The sequence below is a fragment of the Toxoplasma gondii genome, chromosome VI, assembly GCF_000006565.2.
Source record: "Toxoplasma gondii ME49 chromosome VI, whole genome shotgun sequence".
NCBI lineage: Eukaryota > Apicomplexa > Conoidasida > Eucoccidiorida > Sarcocystidae > Toxoplasma > Toxoplasma gondii.
The window spans coordinates 3,062,381-3,088,050 of NC_031473.1; the positions used below are offsets into that span (position 1 = coordinate 3,062,381).

General features: G+C 52.3%; 4 protein-coding genes across 4 annotated transcripts; all 4 read right to left on the minus strand.

The window, feature by feature from the left end:
* Window positions 1-72: 72 nt before the first annotated feature.
* Window positions 73-4,115, minus strand: TAF12 (transcription initiation factor TFIID complex subunit TAF12). The gene is made up of 3 exons (XM_002366864.2): window positions 3,217-4,115; window positions 2,783-2,897; window positions 73-2,503 (listed from the first exon to the last, which is right to left on the minus strand). Exons 1-3 carry the CDS (start codon window positions 3,421-3,423, stop codon window positions 1,101-1,103), a joined length of 1,725 nt encoding a protein of 574 aa, XP_002366905.1. The 5' UTR covers window positions 3,424-4,115; the 3' UTR covers window positions 73-1,100.
* A 5,785-nt stretch (window positions 4,116-9,900) lies between these two features.
* TGME49_244165 (hypothetical protein) lies at window positions 9,901-12,172 on the minus strand (the record flags this gene model as incomplete). The annotated part of the gene is made up of 5 exons (XM_018780703.1): window positions 9,901-10,867; window positions 11,019-11,021; window positions 11,453-11,501; window positions 11,832-11,970; window positions 12,078-12,172. The coding sequence occupies 5 exons, from the start codon at window positions 12,170-12,172 to the stop codon at window positions 10,839-10,841; spliced, it is 315 nt and encodes a 104-aa protein (XP_018637539.1). The 3' UTR covers window positions 9,901-10,838.
* Window positions 12,173-12,395: 223 nt separating this feature from the next.
* On the minus strand, window positions 12,396-16,100 carry TGME49_244170 (hypothetical protein). The gene is made up of 5 exons (XM_018780704.1): window positions 15,120-16,100; window positions 14,618-14,822; window positions 13,778-13,896; window positions 13,017-13,026; window positions 12,396-12,791 (listed from the first exon to the last, which is right to left on the minus strand). Exons 1-5 carry the CDS (start codon window positions 15,367-15,369, stop codon window positions 12,416-12,418), a joined length of 960 nt encoding a protein of 319 aa, XP_018637540.1. The 5' UTR covers window positions 15,370-16,100; the 3' UTR covers window positions 12,396-12,415.
* A 3,056-nt stretch (window positions 16,101-19,156) lies between these two features.
* Window positions 19,157-21,310, minus strand: TGME49_244180 (microneme-like protein; the record flags this gene model as incomplete). Its single annotated transcript, XM_002366866.2, has 1 exon — window positions 19,157-21,310. One exon carries the CDS (start codon window positions 21,308-21,310, stop codon window positions 19,157-19,159), a length of 2,154 nt encoding a protein of 717 aa, XP_002366907.2.
* Window positions 21,311-25,670: the final 4,360 nt, after the last annotated feature.

Consider the following 25,670-nt stretch of genomic DNA (forward strand, 5'->3'; position numbering starts at 1 on the left):
GTCGCAAAAACAGAGTGCCAGGCAAGAAAGCTTCACGTGTCTTGCCTCTCAGCAACTCGGACTCTTGTCCCCCATCGCGACGCGATATGCGGATATGTTCGTCTCTCTCCTTCCTGTTATGGTCTCTCTTCTTCGGTCCTCGCTGCTTTCCTTTATGCGGTCTCCTTTTCTCTCTTCTTTTGTTGCTCCTTCGTTCTGTGAAGCCACGAACAGCCGCTGTTCCTGCGTCTCCGTTCTCGACTTTTTCTCTTTCTTCTCTCTTGCACAGTGTCTCCTTTTCCGCGTTCAGCTACACACCGGGAAGGAAGGAAAACCGAACAAGCGAAGGTAGCCCTCAGCAGCTACACAGCTGAAGATTGTCTTCACATTCGTCGTCGAAAAGTCAAAGAAAACAGTCTTCCGAAGTTCCCTGTCACTCGAAGAAGGCAGCTGGGCAGCGAGAAGCACAGTGCACACGCATGCCTCAGAAACCTCTCAATATGCCTTCTTCCTTTCCTCTCGGCTGGCACCTTTGGCCGCTATCCCGCATAGAAACAGAGACGCAGAAAGCGCATGAAAACGGCACTGTTCCTTCAACTGAACAGTGCAAAGAGACAATGCGAGCAGCCCTCTTCAGGTGTCTTTCCACCGCGCGCTGCAGCTGAGGCAGTGCATTTGATCTCCCGTCAGGCTCAGGGGAAAAATACGAAGCTTCTTCGACAGGGTGTTACGCCACCGCGACAAGCTTCTTTCCATCTGTCGACTGCGTTCTCCTTCCCCTTCTGGCATTCGCTGGGTGTACTGGCAGGAAAATGAAGTCGAGACCCAAAGTTCTTCAAGCTGTGTCGCCATGTCTCCCTGAATCTCTCTCTTCCTGGAGTTCCCTCAAAAGTGTATGTGTCTCTTCCATGCCGTCTTCCCCTCTCCTGCTGTCTCCTTTTGAAATCGAGTAAAGACTGTGGCCGAAACGAAGGTTTCCTTCCACCTCTCCTGAGGTCGAGTTCTCGCACAGGCGCTTTCGCCTTCTTCACGGACTTCCGTTCTCACGTCTCCTGCACATCTTCTTCAGCTCTTCTCACACATCATTCCACGTCGATCTTCCTCTTCGAGATCATTCCAACCTAGAGCTTCAGCGCCTCTCGCCCTGCGAGTTCTTCTCCCTCGTATCCCTGCTGTCTCCGCGGGTGGCGAAACGGAGCGAGAGGAGAAGCGAGGAAGCTCCCCGAAGCGAAAAAATGCGAATCATGCGGAGTAACCGACGGACCTTGAGCGACAGGAGGATACGCGAGACCTGCCGGAAAATAGGGAGACGCGAAAGGAGGGAGAGAAGAAGGGAGAGAAGGGTACGGTTGTGAGTAGTCGACAGGCAGGTTGACCAAGCCTTCTGCAGCAGGACGAGGAAGGTCGCGCGCATGCAGAGGCAGCGAAGCAACACCATGAGAAACAGGAACTCCAGAAGAGTGAGGAGTGGAGTCTCCACCCTGAGCACAAACGGGCGATACATCCGCGACGAATCCCAAAGGTTTAGGATTTGACGGTTGGGCAGAAGATTCTGCAAACGCGTGGAGAGAGGCAGGCGACTGAGACAAGGAAGGAGGAAGAGCAGGCGCGAGAGCAGCAGGCGCGAGAGCAGCAGGCGCGAGAGCAGCAGACGCCGATGGACCTGTTCCTCCCGTGTGTCTGTTCAGATTCATCTGTTGTCCATCTTGAGGCCCAGGAGCGTTTCCGAAATCGGCCTCTTGGAGACTCGCGCAACTCGACGCGTTCCACCTCTGTCTGTCTCTCTCCTTCTCGCGGATCCCCTCTCTGCTCTCTCCACACCCAACAGCCGCTGCTCTGTCCCCAGAGACAGGGGTCTCTCCTCCCCCGTCTGCCGACGCAACGAACGCGGCTTGCCCGCCTCGCGCTTCTGTCTGCTCCTCTCCAGAGGGCCTCAGATCCGTTGACACCGAAGCAGCGGCGGCGTCAGGGCGTCCGTCGCTCGCGACACAGCTCTTTTTGGCCGAGACGCCTGTCTCCGCAGTCTCCCCTTCTCCACCTTGCGGCGAGGCAGAACTCCGGCCATCGCTGTCCTCGCCGGCCTCAGTGCAGTCTCCACCTCGAACGCGCTTCTTCTCTTCCCTGTCGCCAGGAGCCCAAGACACTCCCTTCTGCGCAGATCCCTTCTGAGAGACCAGCGTTCGAATGCGGATTTTGCGGCCGCCCTCTCCGCGACTCAAGCCCCCAGAAATGCCTTCTTTCTGCTCCTGGAGAATCTGGTGAAACAACCGTGTGTGCGTCTCCTGCTGCCGCGAAACCAGAGCCTTGAGCGACTCGGACGGGTCGCCCTCCTGCCTCCGCTGCCGTCCCCACGCAAAACTCGACAGCGGCGACGCGACGGCCAACGGACGCCACCCCCCGGTGTCTCTGGAGACACTCGAGGAGACACTCGAGGAGACACTTGAGGAGACAACACTGGAGACAGTTGAGGAGACAACACTGGAGACAGGCAAGTCGGACGTGGAGGGAACTGCAAAGTTCCGGCCTGAAGGCAAGGCGACACAGGGACTGCATGCAAGTCTCGATAAAAAGGAAACAGAAATGTCTCTGCGTTCTCTTTGCCTCTCGTGCTCTCTCTCTCTCTGTGGTCTCTCTTTTCCTCTCCTCGTGAGTCTTCCGTCTCTCTCCTCCTCTCTTTCTCTGCTCTGCTTCTCTGCCTTCCTCCTCCTCTTCTCTTTCTCCTCTCGCTAAGTTTGTGTCTGTGCGTTGCCCTCCCGGTTTGCCTCGCTGGTGTCGTTTGTGTTCTCAATCGAAGAAGACTCACTGAGACAGAAATCCAGATCTTCTCGCGTGAGCGTCTTTCCGCGGCGAAAGCGGCAGATCCGGGCGGCCTGAATGCCGGTGTCGACGACGAAGGCGTCCAGCAAATCTCCAACGAGCTGCGGGGAGAAAAAGCATAGAAAGACGGACATTGCGCAGCAAGAAACGCAGACAAAAGAAATTCCTAGTTGGGGAGAGAAGCAGAGGAAGCCGGGTGGCTGGAAGAGCGGAGTGGCTGCTGTGTTTCAGAGTAGCCAGAGCAGCGAAAAGCTTCCAAAAGAAAGAAAGAAAGAAAGAAAGAAAGAAAGAAAGAAAGAAAGAAAGAAAGAAAGAAAGAAAGAAAGAAAGAAAGAAAGAAAGAAAGAAAGAAAGAAAGAAAGAAAGAAAGAAAGAAAGAAAGAAAGAAAGAAAGAAAGAAAGAAAGAAAGAAAGGCTCACTGTTGCAGCAGATGAGTCCAATTCTGCGTCGGGGTCGAGGTCCTTGAGCGCCTCTGCGACAAGTTCTGCATGGATTTCTGAAAAGACTTCTTCAACAGAAACTTCCTGTCTGTTTGCCGACAGCGAAGCCGGAGCGAAGGAGGGGGTGTGTGCAGGCACCAGAGGGCCGACCTCCGGGCAATCCACTATGCAAGCAGACTCGCTCATTTTTCCAAACAAAAAACGGAATGAAGAATCGCGCGGTGGCACCCACACATGCCTGTGGACGGACACCCGACAGCAATCCGTTCCAAGCAAAAATTCCAACACCAAAAAGCTTTACGAGATGCAGAAGCGCCCACCGTTATTAGACCATCAGAGGGACGCAGGCAGATACGCGAATGACTGCATATATAAGGAATATAGTAAAATACTTGTGCATACCTGTACACCTACGCGTTTATGCAGCTACGCGTTTAAAGGCATTGGGAAGGACGACCAGGCGCATAGCGGCGGGCGCCGTCGGTTTGGAAGCTGCTTGCAAGATTGATCATGCTTGGTTTTCGCATGTCCAGAGAAAGACAAGGCCGTCAGGAGACTGTACGGTTCAAACGGGGATTTGTGGCGGTGGATTTTCTCGCAAGTCTCGCTCTTGCGCAGCCAAGCCCCCAGAGCGAAGAGAGCCGCGAGCGGGAGAAATGTACCTCTTTGCGTCACTCCCAGTGGAAAGAGGGCAGTTGAGGAAAAGAAGAAAATCTGTGGTCGTTTAGTTGCCTAGAAAAAAGGCGAGCTTTAAGGGCCGGAGAGGCCTCAGAAAAGGAGAAACGAGAAACGCGCTAGACGGCCGGGCAACTTCCGACTGTCGGGATTCGAGCGGCGCATACATTAGAAGAAAACGCGGTGTTCAAAGAAAACTGGCTTTCGCTTTCAAGAATAAAACGCGGAATTTTACTTGGCAGGTGACTGCTTTCAGGAAAGAAGAAACCCCGACAGAAAAACATCACGCGTGCTCGTGTGTGCTTACCCCGTTTTTTTGCATGCGCTCGAAAAGACACATCGGCGGTCGAGGGCTTGACCGGACAGTTTCTCATCATCGTGGTTTTCTAAGAAGCGACAAGGTTCGACTGGGGAGACTCACTTAACAGACTATCTCTGCAAAGTAGGGTGCTTCAGGGTCTATAACTGTACAGAACGAAACGCAAGCTCTGCGGCAAGTAGCGAGATGCGCCTTTTCAAGTGCTACGTCCAGGCAAAAGACTTCCAGATTTCATTTGAATTCCCGTGGAAACACGGTCAATGAAAGGCGGAGAGAGCGCGTAAACGTTGTGCAGCGTAATAGGGGAAAAAGCCGTAAAACTCGCACTCGTTTTAAACACAACGAGGGGTGGAAAGGGCATTAAGACGTTATACCCCGATGGGCGGCCCGTGGGCAAGTAGGACATCACGATCAATTTTCAAACAGGCAAGTGGACGCAACATCCCCGATTTCGATACTCTGTTGCCATGACAGATCCACGAGTTCGCGTACGATAAAAGTTTTGTGACTTTTTAAAGACTCACAAAACGCCTGTCTACGAATGTGCGTGCAATGTGTCACCAGCTGTCTACGCATTCAGGATAGAGGCTGAAATGCGATGGCCCCTGATCCTCGGCTGTATATGTTAGATGCTACTTTTCCTGCTAAACACAGAAATGTGTACGAGAAAGAATACACACACCATTAAATAGAATTCGTTTTCGTTAACATAAAGAGATGGACCTAAGCAGTTCGTTCAGAGTTCTGGACCGCGGATCGTTTGCACAGACACAGCATCCACTCTTGATACGGTAATTACAGTCCTTAGACCTGCTATGACAATTACGTTCTTAATGCTGGCTTTTGTGTACGGAGTAGAGGGGCAACTTCGTTGTACCACTCCATGCCGATGACTAGGAAGATGGGCAAGAAGCACATCATGGGCGGAATCCAAAGTGCGGAGAAGGCGAGTGAAGAGAAATTGCTTGTTGCGCGTTCTGGAATATCAATGTCAACCGAAGGCGATGCTCACAAAAACGGGAACGTTTGAAGTGAGGGACACCCCTCGTTTTCTTGTGCCACCGCCACAGGGGAAGTCATCCTTTGGCAACACATCGGATTTTCATTCTAGACAGACGAGAAAAAGCCTCACATCAGCAGCCACTGTGCGCCTCGCTGACATCAAGGTCAAACTCTCAAGGTTCAGTTGCTCCTCCTGGGGTCTTGGACACAACAGGTTGCATCTTATCGTTTCTGTTCTGAAGAAAACGCTAACTTGTTTAGCTTACGCAAAGCCTAAGACCTTAACGAACATCTTCCACCTCTTTACAGAAGCATGAACTGCTAAATTCTATGAGCCTTTTCAGCTTCCTTGCAGAAACCTAAAGGCCGTAAAACCTAGTTCTCGCGCACCGGCTTGGTTACACAGTGGTCTGGAGGAAAGGGTATTCGTACTTTCATATGAATGTCGTCGTACACAAAGCATATCAACACAAAAGTGTAGCAGGTGAAACTTTGACAAGCAAGCGAATGAATATGTGCGAGATGCGGCGAGCAGATAAGTAAACATAATGTTTGTACTGCTTGTCGAGAGCATACTCAACGGGGAATCTCTTGGATGGTGTCTATTTTCGCAGGTGCTGAGAAAAGAGGGCAGACTCTGCGACTAGATTGATAAGGCAGTCGACCACAGCACTCTCCACGAAGGCGCGGAGATGTGCACTTCAGCCGCAGAGAGGGAAGACACTTTTTAGTTGAAAGGCTGCCATCCTGACACTACAAGGTTGGTTCGTTTCGACAGGCATCGGAGAAGGATGGTGAACTGATCGCAACAAAAGAAAAGAAATTTGATGCTCGCCCGCAAAAGGCGGCACCCGGACGATAGTACCCCGCGAGCCTCTCAAGAAAAGATCGATCACGTGTAGGATTTAGGGGGTCAAAGGCCTATTTATGAAGCGGAGAATGACAAAGTACAACCAAGCGAGTTGACGCTTGACTGCCCACAACCTTTCTCAATCGTCTAAGCAGTGTATCGCCGAGACCATGAAGAAGGTCCACCTGATTATGGAAAGAGCGATGGTAGCTTCTCGTCTTTGTCTCATCTTTGTTATGGCACTGCCAAGGGTGTTAACACATCGCTGCTACAACAACAAGCAACTAGGTGCCCGCTGAATTTCGCGGTCCTCGTTTTCCTCGGCATACCCAACCGTTACTTCGACGATTCCTTTACCGTATTCTTGCGTCTTGCCTGTTCTGAGCTGTCATTCTCAAGATGAAACCGCATTCTGACCGGGACCGTAAAGTTCGCGCATCTCTTCCTTCTCAAGTGCAGTGGCCACTGAACGGGCTGAATTTATATGAACTGTCAAAATAGTTACAGAGGCAATACTAGAGGCAGCAAAACGCCAAATAGGTTTGTGTCCAGTTGAGTTTCTCTGAACAGGATTGTTCCCTGCTAATTTGTGTCTGACCGCGAGCACGAAGTGCGTTTTTGTCTTGCCTTTACCGTATGCAAATATGAACTTTTCCCTGTCACCGAACTTCCCTTTCCTGGGGCAGGAACTGTGACACGGTAGAAGAGCCGCTGCTTTGCTTTGTCACTCTGGAAAGACACTCAACTGTGTCACCTCTTCCGTTCCGATGAAACGGTGAAAGTTTGAGATATCATGCCCTAAAGGATCTATCAATCCAGATAGCTAAACACTGGAAATAGACACGCTGTTCATATCTCGCTGGTTATCGCCGTCCAGCGATTTGCCAACAGGACAGTTCAGGTGCAGATTCACAACGAATTATCTTTGCTTTTTTCGGACAAACGTGGTCTGTCTTCCGGAGGTGAACATCACAGACGGAACAAAACAGCCAGCTCCCTACTCGGGATCATCGGGCAGGCCTCAAATGGCTTGCGCCACGGAAAAAACAGGCGTCCACACATTTCACTCCTGAGAGATTACACGACGGAAACACGAGATTACGAAATTGTGCAAATCTGGGCTGAGTGCTCCAGACAGCGAAGCACACAGCAAAGTGCCGTTACCCCAGTCTTCCATGAATCAGCAACTTCGCAAAAGGGAACAAGCGAACTGCGACGACGCACCGGAAACTGCATTTTCATGGATCTGTACCCACTGCGTACAGCGGACTGGAACATGGGGAAACATCTTCAAACAGCTGAAACGTCAACTCCCGAAAAAACAAGTGACTTGACAGAAACGACAAGACGCGGTAGTCACAGATGGGGCAGACTGTTTCGCTGCCGATAGTGTTTTTCGCGCTTTGTCTGGTGTGGTCTCGTAAACAAATCCGACTCGGGACCGGACCAGAAAAGACGGGCTGCTTCTAATTCGAGTTTTCCCCATTTGCGTCGGCTGTAGTGAACATCTGCACCCGACTGACCATTCTCTACTATCGCCACTGCGTTCCTCAGCTGTCTGCACCCCCATCGAGATAAACGCGTTTCTGGAGTGTGAGAGCCTTAAATACACCGCCTTCCTCGAATGCCGCATATGAACCTTTGTCTCTTTGGCAACAGCGACTGCGAAACACTCAACTTCTGAACAGACCACACTCGTCCGTCACCGGGAAATTCAAATGTGTCTCCCCACCAGCGTCTCCCCGTCAAAGAAACCTGGACTTCCGTGGATCTTCACAGCCCCCAAAAAATTCCCTGACACCACAGAGCTTTCGTAAACCACTGGTACACGTGAGCTCTTGTGCTTTCTGTCTGATTCTGTTGCATTGACCGTCCAACGGCAATCGAGAGCTTCCAAGAAGCCATCGGTCTGTGTTCATGTCGAACTCCGAAACACTGTAAGGAACTTTGGCGGTGTGAAGACACTCACCGAAAGGCTGTGTTAACGCCGAGGAACACGATGGTACTTCCTTCCACCCAAGAAACGTCATCCCAGGCGAAATTCGAGTTTTGTCATCTCTAAAACAACTGCTGAGAGGCCGTTTGCGGGGCGTGCAGTTGAGAAACCGGAGAACGCAGACACGCCTCGGCAACGATCGTTGCTATCCGTACTGTGACTCAGACGTTCGACCAAGCACTTTAAATTGCTGAGAGAGAAAGGCTAGATTGGTCGCTGCGAAAATCGGTTACAGACAGCAAGAAGGTCCAGTCCTTGCTTGCCAGCAAATCAACTTTTCTGCCGTGACATCTCCGAAGGCCTTACTATCTAACCGACAAAGAACTACACGAGAAACGGCCTTCAGTTGGGTTCGCTACATTGTGGTTTTCCGTGCGAGGATCTTGTTTTTGTTGATCAACGTTCGTACGGAGGATATGGCAACCTCTTTGTCCCAGGCATCACTGAATCTGGATCTCTGCATCTTTTGACCACCCGAGGGTTTTAGGGTTTTAGGGTTTAGGGTTATCTTCTGAGATTTGTAGAGACCGTTCAGAAATGAAAATAATCTAAAGCCGAACTCGCTTCTTCGCCGGTGTCTGCCGAAACTCATTCCGTCCCCATATCAGTTCTTTGTGCTCTCTGAGATTTCCCTCCTCCAGCGGCAAACTGCCTTATCTCTCTTGAAGATGCGTCGCAGATATTTTTTCCGCTACGAACTGCAGAAGCGCTGCAGGCTGAGACAGGGTCCAGTTCGCTTACCGCCTTCGTACGAGTGAGAACGGCACTCTAGCGCCAAGGTGCATCGAAAACCGGCGTTCTCCCCGACGAAAACTCTTGGAATTGAAATTATCACAGACACTAGCCAGGAAGCGCTTTCAGTTGAGGGTAAAAACAGAGTGAAAAAAAATGCGACCTCGGCAAACTGTTGCTGACATATCCTTAAGAGTAAGTGTGGAATGCCAGCTACAGGAAACGCGGCACAGGCTACCGGTTTTCAATGTCACTATGTGACTCACTCTCTGAAATTTTGGAGGGATCTCGACATGTTTTCTCGCGCGTGCATGCGTCTCAGGCCTCTCTGGCCTCCCAACGCTTCAGGCTTGCTTTGTCGACGCAAACGAACTTGAATCGTCGAGTCGAAAGCCTTCGCACTTTCCACCGGTAGCTCAAGCAACACAACCAAAGGAAGCCTCCGGTTACTCGGGGGGGAGGGAAGTTCTACCTGAAAACGTGTACAGATGATTCGCTTCTGAAAACGTACTTTCTAAGAGATGCAATCTCCAAAGAAGAGAACACAAAATGGCAATGCACCACCAGTGCGGTCACTGCACCAGGCGCACCATGCCTTTCCTGCGTGTCTGTGGCTTTTGTTCTGGAAAGAAACGGCCGTTGCTACCTGAATCGTTTTGCGACAGACCTCTAGACCGTAGGTCTTTTGTACACAGACGGGATCTGCACCACTGTCGTGACTGCACTCCACGGAGTGTCCAGCTGCGGTCTCTGCATTCTTAATGTCGGCTCTGTACGGAGGACAAAGCAGCTTCTATTCATAAGTCACTGTTCTAGGAGCGAACGCGGTCTCCTATGTCCTAGAGACATGGGATGGCCAGACAGGCAGAAGCGCCACTGCTACACGCGCTGGACGGTTTGCCCTTGACTCGCTTGTGGTTCTTTGCAGAGCGCTTCGCAGATGTCGAAAGCTCTTTGGAGCTGAAGACGAAAGCCTCCGCAACAGAGCGCGTGCGTCGAGGCTGTGGGGAAAAAGGAAACTGAATTGCGACCACAGCTGAAAAGCTGCGTTTTCCGAGTGTCACCAAGTCGGGGACGCCAACTCACCGCCACCAGCAAGGCAGTCCATATCAACTGCAAAGACACAGGCAAACGGCAAAAGACAACGACAATCTCGATTCAGCTGACAAACGAAGTTCGGAATCATCGAGACGGCGCAAACTGCCAGACCCACAAGACACGGATACGTCTGCAGAGGAACGAGTCCTCAGTTCTCTGCTCTCGAACGCTGCGCAGAACGCGAAGACGCGAACCGAGTCTGCGGAGAAAGCAGATCTGGACGGACGGCTCGTTGACTGAAATCCAAATCGCGCGAACTTCAGAGTCTTCACGGTTAACTTGGACGACATCACGCCTCGCCCGACTGCCGGAAGTCTGAAAGACCGCACTGTATGTCTCACCAGAAATAGCGGTCAAACTCAAAGGACTCGAATTCTCCTTCCTTCTCTCGACTCAGCTCAAAGTGAAGCACACGAAAGGGACAAGAACGCAGAACATACCTAACTTAGAAGAGAGATACAGACAAGAAGAAGTCCGGATCCTTGTCTAAACTGTTCTGTAAATCGACATCACGCCGTGTCAGCGGGGCTCAGACTCGCTGGACGGAATGTCGCGACACACACACTTTCGTACGGAGCCACTCACAGTCTGAAACCAGCAGAGAATCCAAACTTGCATCTTTTACAAGGTTTCGAGTTCTGTGCAGATTACAACAAGGAAACCCAGTGACAAAAAGGCGCGACACATAACGTTTCTGCAAACTCTCTTCCACTGTCCAGACATCCGATCTTTGTCTGGAACATGAACATCCCACCCCCAGACGCCAGTGTCAGTGCCTCCCCCGCAGCGCTCCTCTCGATCTGAACATATCGCCTTTCAACATTGAGTTCTTGGAGGCAGCAGGGCGGGCATTCGCAAAGCTGGATGCCTCAACGAAGCTGCGCTGTCTGTTCGTTTATGTTTGAATTGCCATGCTTCCATCCGAAAACTCAAGCTGTGGCGGAGAACGTACAATCACCTGCAGGTGTGACAGGTCACAGGAGCCAGACCAGAACTCTTTTGCGAGAGATCAGAACTGTTCTGCTAGAGATCCGAAATCTCTCTGTAGGAGGTCCGAGGCCATTTGCAAGGATTCTGGCTCTTCTTCCGACGAAGAGAAGCTCTCTTACAATCTTTTAAGGAAGCGAGAAAGAAGTCGCTAGCTCCGTCGGAAAAATGGACGAAAATGTGCATTGCTTGAGGCGCGCGAACATGCGATGAGTAGCGCAGACTGAAACGCCAATCGAAAGAGGCTGTTGCCGTATCGGATATTCACTGACGCCTTCGGGAAGACTTCTTCACGATTGGTGTGCTCTATGAAGCGAGTACTTCCTTCGCACTCCAGAGAAGTGCAGTCGCCAGTCTATCGTTTGAATATGTCTGGAAAAAAATCTGGATGGTCGAGTCTCCCTTTCGACGCACACAGAGGGCAGAAGTCTTTTTCTTGCGAGTCTCCTGGAGACAGGTCATAAGAGCCTTACCAGCTGAAGCAAACGGAAAGAACTTTCTGAAGTTGTATGCGTTTCTCCACTCTGCATCCAAGAACGTTTCCCGTCGTGTTTACCTAAGACGAGGAGGAACCCAGGGAGAACTTGGTGGCTGCAGTTGTCTGACTTAAGATGCAGACACAACCGTTGCAGAGGAAGCCTGATGCCGCGAAATTCGGAAATCCAGAAACGTTTCTTTGCCTTAATCACTCTAGTCGGATCGGGGTCGGAGACCGTGTCTTTCTCGCTTTCGAGGGACTCACGTCCTGAAGTGCATCGACATCCGCGGCGCTCTGTCAGAAGACGTCAGCGTCTGGTCGCCGGACGCCGCGTCAGTCGTCAATACTCCTAGGTAGGTGGTTCGAAGTTCTCAGACTCTGGTGGGCGAATCTCGTTGCTTGGGAGTCGAGAAATGCTCCACCTGGCCGCGCGGCGAACGCGCGAAGAGAGTCTCACCCGCATCAGGTGACGCAGCAACATTACGGCCTGAAAGTTCGGGAGAGAGGCATCAGAAAGCAGCGTTTTAGTGACGGCGCGCGCCTTCGTCCAGAGGCGAAAAAACCTCGGCGCACAGATTGTTTTGCGAACGTACAGGCTGAAGGAAGAAGGAAAAGAAAAAATAAAGCCAGTGCGCGCTGTGCCGGCGTCGATGGCGAACTGGAGTGCTGCGCCACAGACCTCGTTTCTCTCGCAAAGACTCACTTTTTCATCCTGATGGAGAAACGAGGAGACATCACTCGGGCTGCTGCGAGAGGCAAAAAAGCCACAAAGCCTGAGGCTGGCGAGCAACCTGCCATTCTCCAGACTCTCGACGCTTGAGGGAGTGTGTCTGCCCCAGAGTCGAGTTCCCGACTCGGCCTCTATTCGCTCTCAGAAACGCTGGAAACTCTGAATCTGAGTCAAGGACGAAAGGCGCTTATGCAGGCTATGCAGAGTGCGATACCAAGCAGTGCTAAACAGAGGCAAGGCGTTGCTCTGATGGGGGAACATACCATCTGTCGCGCCGACAAGTGGAGACACCGAAAAAGCGACAGACTCTCTCAAGAAGAAAAGAATTGGGGGGCCTTCACCTCTGGCCACCAACGCGAGGAGTCAAATGCTCGCTTACACAGATGGACACTATCACTCCTTGTGCTGCTTCTTTGCGAAAGTATCTGTGCACACTGTTCCAAGAAAACCCGCCAAAGTAGTTCTTCCATGCTCTGGAATGGAGGACATTCGCTGCGCATGAACAGCCTTCTGAGTGGTGGTCGTTCTGAAGTAGAGACGGAGAGAGGCTTTTCTCCGTCCGTCCACAGAAAAAACGCATGCGTCGTCCAAAAAGTCCTGGCATTGTGTGTCTCCTGTAAAGACACTAGACAATCACTTTTCTCGGCCGCATAGTTCCCTGCGTATCTCCTTTTCCGTACCCTGGAGCTGAAGACGAGATGGAGAAGATCGGGGAACTCGAAGAAAACGTTTGAAATGCTGCTGGAGAAGAGAAATGTGCCGTGTGCGGCTACATCGTTTCAAAACAGAATCTAAGAGGAATTTGGGTGAAAAACAAAGCCTTGCGCGCTCTTCTCCCCGGTCTCCTCTTCGCAGTTGGGCCAGAGAAAAGTGCATCGGGCTGCTGTGCGAAAAAGTTCAAAGTCATCTTACGCCAGTTCCTCTGAAAGGAAGAATCCAAACACCCACGAAGAGAAAACATAAGAACGCAGTGCGTCGTTTGTCTTAGCTCCTGACCTGACCCCGTCATCGAAGCGCCTGCCACGAGGTGTACATACACCGCACTGCGAAGGCTGGATCCCCAGTGAAGAAGGGAGAGAACTGTCACAGGTTCCAGGAAAGTCCGTCGGAACAAGGTGTTGCGATTCCGGTGTATCTTCTCGGGAAAGACACATTTCACCCGCTCTCCGTCTTATCTTTCTTCTTTTGTTCGCGTTCTCTCTGTCTACCAGCGCGGGCAAACTCGATGCCGGGCGTATAACCAGTCGAGCGAGTGAAGAAATCTCCTTCTGACACTCAGGATTTGCCCGGCCACCGCCGCACATAAGAGCATCAAAGACAGGTGTATCGACCAGCAGCCTGGCGTTCTCCCGTTTCTTCTGCGAAAGCCTCTGGGGCATTCGAACGGATCATCTGTGGGTGTGCAGCCCCCACAAAGAACTGGTCTGTGATGCGTTGCGCCAGGATAGAGGACCAAAAACGCGAGCGGAGTTTACGTGGAACGCCCGGGGTGAAAGACTGAGCAGACGTCCACCGGGAGTCTACACAGCACTGAGCACCAAGAGTACCATGGCTGCAGCGATTACTCGTACATGTAGGAAGACCATCATCCACGATCGTTAATATGGCGAGACAGACTCGTGTCTCGCGGACAGACGGACAGTCGAAGGGATACGACCAACGTCAAAACTCACTGAGTTCCTTGTCAATAGCGTTCGACAATTTGGGTGTCACTCCCTTCACGCAGTCGACGGCTGCAGATGTGATTGCGACGGCAAGCACAGTGACAGCGACGGTCAACAACGGAGAACTCCTGCATATGCGGCAGCCACAGAACCAGAACGTTCTCCTCTTCAGCAGAGAGTCCTTGAAGCGTCGCGAGTCAACCTTGAAGTGCCTCGGATTGAAAGACAGACTCTTTCATGGTTTCGAAAAGAGGAACCTCCACACCCCTTATAAGGCATAAAAAGAAGCCATCCGCCTCGAGAGACCCCAGTATGCAGGTCGATATATATCTATAGATACAGATACATATATATATATATATATATATGTATATATATATGTCGGCCTCTATGCGCGCGTGAGTAAGGGTATTGAGTGTACGATTTCGTCTGAATATCCGTATGGCCTTCCACTCAGGTCTATGAACGTGCAGCGAAGAGTCCCTTTCGAGTTACAGGTGCGATCGACTTCCGGTCCACTTGAATTGTTTTGCATGCATGCGCAAGTGCCTCTCTCTCCAGATCCAACACACCAGGCTGCTTTTCGGCCACCCTTTCTTGTAACAGAAATGTTCACTTCAGAAAGAACTCAGCCCCCATTGCCACAACCAGCAGGACTCCTACGTTTCTACAGACTACCTCCTCTCCCCCCTCACCCCCTTTTCCCACCGCCCCGATCCCGAGATCGCTCGTTTTGTGGCTGAACTCGTGAAGGTACGACTCGACCGCTTCGTCCTTCATGTTCTCTGGAAGGTGGGTCCATTGAGGTGAGTTTCTCTCTTTCGTCGTAGAGTTCGCCTTAGAACTCACCGGTCCTCGCGAGCCCAAGGCGCCAGACCGGCGCTCCTCCTTCTCGTCACTTGCGCTTCCTCTGCGGAGCTGTCCAGAGCGGGGGTTCGTCTTTTCGCTCCAGGTTCCCTGTCCTCTGCACGCTCCTCAAAAGCTGGTCTGGCTCCCGAGTTCTCTACAGCGGCGCCTCGACCGCCGCCGCTCTCCACAGCTGTGGGAATCTGCACTGATCAAGAACGAAATCACGAGACAGCACCGACAACAACAAGCTTCAAATGCAGACCAGCGAGTTTAAGCAGACCGCGACCAGCTTCACTGTCGTTGACATCGATACGCCAACCTAGGACTCAGTCGCAACGGCCAACGCTGGGGAAAAGACTCCCGCAGCGCAGAGCACCGACGCTGTACTCAGCTCTCGTACAGCTGATGGTTCTAGGGCACCGAGGGGTCCAACGTGACGACTGCAGGCCGCCGCCTTCCCGTTACACAACATGCAGACGACTCTACCAGTCCATTGAAGTACCTTTTTCTGAAGCTTGCGGGGGAGACAGCGCGCGGTTCTGGTCGCCGAGGATTCTTCCGCCGCGAGAATCTTCCGGCAGAAGTCCGTGGGGAACCTCTGTTGTGCCCAGCGGAGCGCGAGACGACGCAACTGTCATGCTCGTCCACGCCGTCGGAAGTTCATGCTCCTCCGCAGATGCCGAAAATCTGCTAAAGAGAGTCGCAGCCGCTACAGCAGCTGATGAAAGGAGGACTGTGCGCTTGGCCACCATTGCAGAGACCGAACGGGGACAGAGAGCTAACACGGGAGGCTACCAAGAGCGGAGACGATGAGCAGAACCGGGCAAGTGGACGCGCGAAGAGGAAGTGGAAACGGAACTGCGTAACCTGTTCGAGCGTCGCGAACTCCTTCGAGTTGCACGCAAACTCTTGAGAAATCGAAATGGGGAAGCCTTCATTTAGGTCTCCTCCGTCTGCCGCGTTGTGAAGAGCGCGTGGAGCCTCACGAAAATGTTCTGTGCGTTTCTTTAGGCGTTCGCATGAGAGCGAGTGAACGGTTCGAAGGTAGACGCGTGGATGTAGGAAACGGGAAATGAACAGTCAGAACGTGGAGAAAGACGAGAGGGTTTCGCAGCCGATTTCGTTCCTCTCGATGAACCGGGGGCATACACACTCTTGGAAACTCCTTTCTGCACTGTCTTCGGTACCGTTCCAAGCCAGGCTTCCCTCCCAAGAGCCACGTCACAGTCTTCTCGTCCTCGTGAAAAGGGAGAGGAAATGGGCAAAAGACTCTGTCAGCTGTTTGTATTTTATTTGGACTCGAATCTTTCCATGTTGCGTTGCCGCAGCCTCGGTGAGTTCGGAAATGCGGCAACGGTCGCACATCGACTCGAGAAAACCACCGGCAAAGAGCAAAGAACACGACGCGGAATCCCGACGAATCGGCGAAAGCCTGCCTGTGGAAAGCAACACCTGTTTTTCAGAGTATTGCTATGCGAAATCGATTCACTTTGCCTGGAGAGATCGGCACAAAGACACAACGGGTCACTTGGCGTCTCCTGTGTGTGACTCGTCGCGCATGCATGCTGTCACGCAGACTACCGTGAGGCTGGTCTGTTATGTTGTTTACCATCGTGGCAAATGAAGCAAGTGTAGTGGTATCCAACGTAGGTGTCGAATCAGCATTCGTCAACAAGCTGTAAAAATGTCATGGTAACCACTTCGTCAGTCTCCTGCTTTCCGGCAACGAGTCACGATTCGTCATCAGCATCTGCGGGAAAAAGTACGTAATTGGTTACGGCGGTACGCCATTTGGATTCTTTCGGTAGGCGGCAAGTCAGTAGCATTTCTGTGTGGATTTTGTAACGTGACTATCCGCATAAGTCTACTCAAGACGAAGATGCAGGTGTCGTCTGCTGCTGTTTCTGAGGCAGAGAACCCGTTAGGCACTCCACTTGGAATCCCCCAGCCTCGAATGTCACTGACAGTCTTCACCGAAAGAGGAGAATCTCGGCAAACGCACGAACGGCCACTCTGTAGAACGAGAGACAGCCCCATTCCACTGTTTGCTGACCACAGCCGCACTCGAGAAGTCGTTTTGTCTCACTTTTCAATGGTAGCAGGAATCCGTGTAAAAAACGGTTTTCCGATTTTCCGTGTCTTTGTTTCCTGACCCACGGTCCGGTGTGGTTTTCTTGGCCATCACGGCAAGTACGTTGAGAATAGTGGTATCCAGTATCTGTGGTTAGATGCATATGTATATATACATATACATGTATATGTATTTGTGTAGCTCGAAAAGGGAAACTCAGCAGGCTGACACTTCGTTGTGTTGTCAAAGTTCCGGTGACAAGTTGCTTTCAAAGGAAATGACCCTCACGATTATATGTGTCGAATGCGGCACCACACAGCGGATAACTGACGGAAACAGCTGTGCCGGTATCTTTTCTCTTCTGAAGATGATCAGATGTAAAATCGGGCGAGGAAGGAATGGTTGCTGAGCTAACAAGAAGACGACCTCGAAAAAGAGTGCATGTCGCGCTTGTTTCGTGCACACCAATCCAGATGGCATATATTGCAGACAGATGGTGAAAGGCAGTGCATCTCATCAACACATTAGCCGCCTTCTGCTCAGGTCTAGGAGTCACCTGAATGACGGACTGAAAAGCGCCTTTGTGGCAAGAGCTTTGCCTCTGATACGAAGCGTACGCTGTGATCCAGCTGCACCACTTTTAGTGTGCTGTGCGCACCTGAAAAAAAGGCGAATTCGATATCGGTCTTTGTGTTTGTGTGAAAGCTGCCACCAAGAAACTGGTGTGGGTACCCGGTTAGTCTCAGCGGATAGTGAACGAACAATCTGAAGAGTTGCAACTTCCACTTAATGCAGTGGTCTGCAATCGAAGAGCGACACCGCAGTGACAGTTACTCCGTCCCGATCAGAACACACTGCTGCTGAAGAGGGTCACCGCGCATCTTTTCTGGAAATTGTGTGAACTGCCTTGCACCAGCTCGCGCTCGTTGTTGTCACTCGTGTTGGCGGCGCGAGAACGAAACTAATCAGAGGTGCTCATATCATCTGTACCATCGCACTGGGAGCCATCCCCCTTGAGACAGGATTACCTCAAAGCTTTTTCTGAGGAGTTGCATGTTCCACGAGTTACGCCACTGAGGTAGACCCTGGAGGTCTTTGTTTCCCGGATCTCCAAGGAAACGCAAGTCGGCACTTGCTCTGCTGACCGTCCAAGCCCCCTCCGATGTCCGGTCTGCTTTTTCGCAGAGGGGGATCGAAACGCATTTTTCCGATGTAACTGGAGAGCGTGGCGCAGCCCAGGAGCTGCGAAAGTGCACCGATTGAAAGGAGAGTGTCGGCGCCGGGTGATTCCCGTGACGCCGCTTGCTCGAAGGGTCCACGAAACGGTAACTGACAGTTCTCACAGTGACAAAACTTGGAGAAATGGTCGTGAATACGGTGCTGCATCGGTAAAAACTCCCGCAGAAACCCTCGGAAGAGACTATTGGCATGGACCCTGGAAGCCGTGGGGTCTTCCAGAGCCGCAAGCTAGATCGATGGGGAGTTCTGCAATTCTCCGTGGCCTCTTGTCAGTCTTTTCGCTTCCGGTTCCAAAATATGTGTTTAACCTCTGGCTGGACTCTTTGGCAAGAGCGGCTTCGAAGCATCATCATAAAAAAATCATCTTGGAGAGTTCCACAGTGGCGGTCGTTTTCAGAGAGCCGAGTTGCCTCAGGTCACCCGACGAGCTCGAGCGAAATGAGTTTTTCGACCCCGTTCTCGCACCAACTTTCGAAGACCTTAGGTCGTCGGAGAACCGTTGCAGGCGACGGACTGCGACTCTCGCTCGAAAATCGACAGCGCGAACGAAAAATACATGTCTCGTACACGTTGTGTGTTTTTACATAGCCGGCAATCTGGAACTTGCACAGATGTTCGCCGGAAAAGCAATATTCCCGAACAGACGTCTGCATTGATGGAATGCCCCCTTTCTCGCTCGTCAGTGGAAGCCAGGCAAAATGAAGGAACTGAAAGCTTCTCCAGACGATGTTCACCCTTTTTTAGGACGAGATCCGTCACCGAAAACCCGTTACAGACTTCTCTTGAACAGCAGCCGCAAGCGTGACCTTCCTTTTTGTTGAGTAAGCTCCACATCTGTTGAATGCGTCGCTGCCACCGACTTCCATGAAAAGCGTTCTTCGTTGCCCTTGGTCCCGAAAGACGTTTTCTCCCCTGATGGACTTCGCCTACAGCTCTACCTGCTTCAGCTCTCCACTCGGGAAAGAACATGTTTCTCATCTCGACATCGAGGATCATCGGCGCGGTAGCTTTCTGGACGAGGAAAACCCCGTCTGTGAGTTTCCACCTGCGCACATTCTTTCACTGCGCCTTCTGTCTGGGTGTCGCGCCGTCTGGTTGCTCTGGCGCGGTGTTTCGCCACACCGTTGCGGCGCAGGGGAAAGCTCATTCGAATTGCTGTCGAGTTTCCCGGTCAACGCAGACTCCTCCAGAGATCTGTTTCGTTCGGTGATGTGTTGTCGCCTTCTCGCTTAACCCCAGAACGAGTTGCGAGTGTCCATGGCATACTGCTGTCGAGCCATCATGCTGTTGCGACCCATGGCCGGATCCATGCCTGGAGGCATCAAGTTTTGTCCCTGGCCGTACCCTTGCTGGCCCATGTAAGGTCCCTGCGGTCCGCCCGCAGGCGGTCGCGGCTGTTCGTCTTCCTCCTCGTCGTTTCCCCTTCGGCCCATGTAGGCAACAGCGCCCAAGAGCACGACGCCGCCGACAACGCAGCCGGCAATCATGACGGTGGACGTCCCTTCCTCTTCCGAGGTCGTGCTGCTCGAAGAGCTCGTTTCCTCCTCATCGCTGTCGTAGCTGGACGGACCGGGGACGCACCGGGGTTTCCCGTACATTGTCTGGAGAGTGTAGTTTGCGTTGCATTTGCATGTGTACCCGTCTTTGGTTGGAAGGCACATCGACACCGCTTCGGCCTTGCCGCAGGGGTCACCAATGCAGCTGTTGGGCGGCGCACAGAGCTGTGTGTTGTCAGACTGAGTCCGCAGTTCGTAGCCCGAGTTGCAGACGCAGGTGTAGCCGTCGCCGCCGACGTCCACCTGGCAATCCGCGACGGCTTGCGCCGTTCCACACGGATTCACCGAACAGGCATCTGCTTTGTGACACATTTTCTTCCCCTTCACGTACTTGAGCATGTACCCCGCCTTGCACAGGCAATCCCACTTGTTTTCCGATATCTTTTCACAGCGCGTGACGCCTTCCGTCGCCCCGCAGTTCTCTTCGCACTCGTCGCGCATCACGCAGCTCTGGATGCCGTTCGCACTCGTCGACAGAATCGCCTCTGGCGTGCACTGACATGTGTACGCCTGGCCATTCGTTGAGCAACTGTCGACTGCCTCGTCCGGCCCGCAACTTCCCAGCTGGCACGGATCCCCGAAAACGCACTTTTTCGCTCCAGTTGCGTCAGGCACCACCGTGTACCCCGACGCACAGACACATCCGTACGTTGGTCCGTCGACGAAGCACTGCTGGACGGCCTCCGCGGCGCCGCAAGGATTCCCCAAGCAGGGATCCTTCCGAGCGCACGTGATTTGGTTGCTTTCCTCGTGTGTGGTGATCTCCGCGATGTCTGCACAGACGCAGCCGTACGTTCCGTCGCTTTTGTTGATGCACTCCTTCACCAGGTCTGAGGTGCCGCAGGGGTCGTACGAGCACGGATTTTTGGCGCATTTCTGCTGGCCCTCGTCCGTCACCACCTGGATGTATCCCTTTTGGCACTGACACGTGTATCCCGTCTCGTGTGAGATGCAGTCATACACCGCGTTCGCGTCTCCACATGGGTTGTCCTTGCACCAGTCCTGCTTTTCGCACTTGGTCCCGTTCGACGCATATCCGTCCTTGCAGATGCATTCATAGGCGCCGGAGTCGAAGCTGACGCAGTCGTACGCAACGGTGTCGGACCCACACGGCTGCGCGCGGCAGCTGTCGGCCTTCTCAACGCACCGGGCGTGACCGCGCGACGTATCTTGCGTGTAGCCTGGTGGACAGCCACAAACGTAGGAGTTGCCCATGCGCGAACAGGTCCCTGGGGCGCAAGGAGACCCGTAGCAAGGGTCGCTCTCGCATGTGCGACCGTCACCAACGTACCCCGGATTGCAGTAGCAGAAGGCGCCTCCCTCCGGAGTGTCCAAACGCTTGCAGCTGCCGTTCTTCGAGCACTGCCCGCCGTACTTCTCGCATGTGCACCTGTCGCTCTCGTAGTCCCCGTTATGGAACACACAGAGCCCGCTGTTCCAGGCCGCACACCAGGAACCTCCACAGGAACCGTACGCGCACTTGACCTTGCTGCAGCAACTCCCACTGGGACAGAAGCGCCAGGGACCTATGCCGTTGTGTTGTCGATCGACGCAGGGTCCATCCCAGAAGGAGAAGCGGCAGAGCCAGGAGTTGTCGGACGGCGGCTGCTGGATGTCAAACTCTGTGAAGGACACAGCCTTCGATGTCGGGACGGAGACCAGAGCGGTGTCCAGTTCAGAAGCAGAGACGGAGTGGATGAGGTCCAGAGCGGGGTAAGAGAGGAGACAGACGAAAGACTGCGGCAAGAGACTACGGAGGAACGGAGAGACAGAAACAAGGGAGGCAGAGACGGAAGAAGGGGAGAAGAGGGAGGAAAGGAGACACATCGAGAGCAGAAGCGGTCGAAACTTGGAACTCTGGACAGTCGAAAGGGAAGAGAAGGTGAAGCACGCTCCACCCCGAGGGTGGAGAGTGGCGCGGTGCTGCGGCATTCTGGAGAAAATGCAAAACCGGCAGGAGAGGACACAAATGTGCAGCACTTTAGATTTCAGGCAATGTATCTATACCGGTGTGTGGAAGAACACGCTTACGGTCGTTCTTCTACGACAACCTGGTTGTCTAGGAGAGCAGAGAACCCCCTCAGGAGAGCACGACGAAGTTTTTAAAAGGAATTTCGTTATCGGTCTCGAAACGGAAAAACGAAGCAAAACGACACCAGACTCCGCGTGCGGCTGCCCACTTGAATTTGAGTCGGGTTGATGGACGCGTGTGCCTGGTCCGCCCCTGCGGCCGGGCACCTCTTTTGGAGAGGTTCGCAAAAAGTCAGAGAGCCCGCAAATACATAAGACAGATCTCTCTTTAATAAAGGGGTGCAGTCAAGGAGCGAAAGCCACTGACTTCGCAAGCACATCCAAGGGCCTGTCGACGACTAGAAGAAGCACGAGCACGTGATACATCTCGCAGAGGGTGTGGCAGCGTCCGCGTATTAAGAAACGTATGAATCGAAGTGTTAGAAGTGCAGGTGCTGTGGTTTTCCTCCCTTTGTTTCATCAGAAGCCTGGATATACCTCTCTTGGAGATGTTGTCCCCATCCTGCAACGAGGATCATCCGTCGAGTCGCCGCTTCCCTCGATCCAGGCAACTAGCGGGGACGCGTCGAGTCACTCGGCGCCCGAACGACAGGGGAAACCGGGAGCTAGCGACGGACGCACCAGTTTCTGCTTGGCTATCGCCCTGGACGAAGATCGCGGCAAAGACGACTTTTTTGCAGGGTTTGAGCCTTAAGCAGCATGAGAGTGCGCTGAAAACTATCGGGAAACCAAGTTTTCCGCGTGTGTTGACTCTGGCTGCTGTCCGCCCTCGTGACACTAGCCATCTCTGTGGTACAACACGCGGGGTCCGGATAGAGAGCGAAGTACATGTCACTTTAGAGAGCTCGTCGTTTCTGCACTACAGAACCGACTCTGTTTGGCTTCTTTTTGCAGCTCACTGATTCTTGCTCTGGTGCAAGGCTCGGTGTCGATTTCGGTGGCTTCCCGGCCGCCGACTGCGACTCCGAAAACTTGCAATCGAAAACCCAACTCTCGACGCCTACAAGGCACCGGACGGCGGCGGGCTGGTCACTGTGGTATCCACTCTCGTACTGTAGACGGCATTGTGTATTTGACGAAGTTTTGAGTAAGGCGTTAAAGTGGAGGGAGGAAGTCTAGTTCTCTAAAAGAAACATCAGCGCAGGAAACACACACGGTTTCCCCTCGGGCAGGGCTGAAAAGGATCTCAGACCGCCCTGCAAGTAGTTTAGTATAGATCAATGCTTATGTTCAGTTGTGGTGCTGATTCTACGCTTGGAAAGACATCCGCGAGTCTAGCAGGCAGTTCTTTTGTCACGACCGCCATACATAGGTATCTCTTCCATCAGCAACGTACAGGTTTTTCACATCGTTTTCCACCACGTGGTTTTTGTGTTCTTCGCTAGTATCCTGGTAATCTTATCCCAGCACTCGGACTTCACGCGTTACGCCCAGTAGGCGCCCATGGGTTCTTGAGGTAAATCTCACAGTTCGTCATCACGCGTTTTCTGGGTTCTAGTCGGAAAGCAAATTTCCTTCGCAAAGAGTTCCGGGGTTTCAGGTGATCTCGACGAAATGGGAGCCCAAACCTTTCGTCTAACATTCACCGCGGCTTTCCAGGTTGGTCTATTGCTTCGCTTACCTACGCAAAGTGTACGATTTCAACATTCCTTCGTAGGCGTGTTCGGTCCTGAACTGCAAGGCGGGAAGAAACGCCACATTTGGAGGTAAACACACAGATAAAAGTTCACGTTTTTCCTTCGTTGTGGGGACGATTCTGGGGTCGTCGGTGTCTCTCAGTAGCAAGCTGACTGCTTGTCCGAACGGGAAAACAATGCAAGACCATTAAGGTACAACGTGGCGGAAAGAAATACCGCCCAATATACATTCCTACAGGGGAGTTTTATTTTTTCTTCGGCAGAAGTGCCTAGCTGTTTGCAGAAACCGGCCTTCTGCGTAGAGCGAACTTCCCGTCTAAGCACATCCGTTCACAAGGGAACTTTGTGGTAGTTGTCTAGCGATGAAGAGACAGTTTCGTGTTGCCATCCATGAGAAAGGGACGTTGTCGAGCCTCTCTCCGATTTCTGGATTGACATCTGAGGGGGTGTTTCATTAGCACAACTCGGGGAAAATTTACTAGTCTCGACAGTGGAACCTCCGTGCGACCTCTCATCGGCTTTGCGATTCTGTCGATGTACCGATTAAAACACAGGTTTGTCACACTAGGAAGTAGGAGGTCCCTCACTTCTTGAAAAAACGACTTCCGAAACTTATAAGGGTGCATAAAACTCACCCTATATTCCCCATACCGACATCTGGAGCAGCAACATTTACATCGTACGACAACCATGTGTTATGATTATTGCACGCTTCCGTTTAACGACTTTCTGGGGGCAAACGAATCAGGTGGTGAAGTCCGGAACGTGACAAACAATCCTAGATTCATGTAGACGACAGAAAGACGTCACGATGTAAGGTCGGTTGGTGCAGAAGATCAAACTTTTCTCCTGGTGTAGACATGAAGAACACACCCATGGCGACACGGCGGCTGTTTTCAAACGCTTCACTGTACGTAAGTACTTGTCAGGTAGTTCTCGGCATATATGCCATGGGAGAGATCCTGTATTTTTAAAAAGGTCTGAAGTCCGGATCCGCGTGATCCGAATCACATACACAGAAACACCCTCGTGTCTAGTATACAGATTGTCTCTTCACTTTCGAGATGTAGAGACAACGAAGTTCTCTACGCACCACTGCCGCAGACGGTACTTTCCCGCTCCTTTCAAACGAGGCGCGTCACCACTTTGACGAGGATGCGGCAAGAGCGAAAGATCAACAGGATAAACCGCAGTAACACCTCCTTCTCCACAAATATGTCACGCCTCCTAGCCGCTAGAACGATCTCTTAACGCTTCAGGGAAGGCGAGGCCGACAAGTACACATCTAAGAAAGTTCCTCACACCTTCTTCGACAGACAAACACACTCGAGAGGCTGTTCTCCACGGTAGTCGACTCACGCATTCCTGTCGTTGCATGTTTGCTTGACAGTTGTCTCCTAAAACAGCACCCTCCAAGGTACATTAATCTCAAGTTCGGTCTACATATGCTTCACTAAACAGTACAAATCTCTAAACAGGTGTGTGTAGGCACAGGCCGTTCGGAACAGCAAAATCAAGAACGCGGCGAGTTCGGTTGTAAATACTGATACAATTTCACATAGAAACTGCCCAAACTGTCTTTGGATGCTCTTAACCAGGTGGCATTTTCTTTCAAGTGAAAGTGTGAACAGCTCCAACGTGACACCTGTCAACTGGCTCCAAGAAAAGCAAACGACGCATAACGGCGCCGGCGTCTGTCTCCAGTCCCCTTCCTGTGCTCTTGACATCACAGCTTGCAATTTCCATCGTCCTTGGATGGTATTTTCCAGCATTTTGTGGGACGCTTGAATCAATCCCGCCCCCCAAATGTGTCAGGCCTACAGGCAAGGACCAAACTCGAGTTTCTCTGACTCTTTTGACAACTAGACTGTCACTACCACAGGCCCCAGGATGCTTAACCGGTCAGGAAGTCCCTATCTGTCTAGACATACTACCACGCGAACAGTAGATCTGCATCTGCTCTTTCTTTGTTTTGTTCCCACTGATTTACGATGCTCAACAGATGGCCAATTTTTTTATCCTCTTTCTGTCGAGGCGAACCTCAGAAGCTTCCAGGCGAGTGTTGCCCAAACAGCTGCCTGGGTGTCGCGTTCTTGTTTGTTTTCCCCGCTCAGCTGGTCAACCTTGGGTTGCCTCGCTCTGGAAGGAGACTCAAACCGACTGGCCGTTCTCCAGTGACAGAGGAAGGTGCCCTTTTCCTGCAGTTTCTCTCGTGTCTCTTTCGCAGTGAAGAAGCACTGCCGCGAAGGTCCCCCCAGTGTGAAGGGAGAGAGACTTGACAGAGGATTCGCCCGTCAGATTCCGCCCGAAAAAAGAAGAAACCATGTCATGGTTTCGACTGGACTCTGGGCTTTTTCATTCCTTTTCTCCCGAGAAAACTGCGACCACATCAAAGGGAAACAATTGTCTTTCTCTCATAGTCAAGAGTTGCCGCGCAGCGCTCGCGACCCGGACTCGACCGAGACGGGTGGAGCTTGAAAGCGGTGTCTTTCCAGCACTTACAAGGCGCAGTGCGAAAT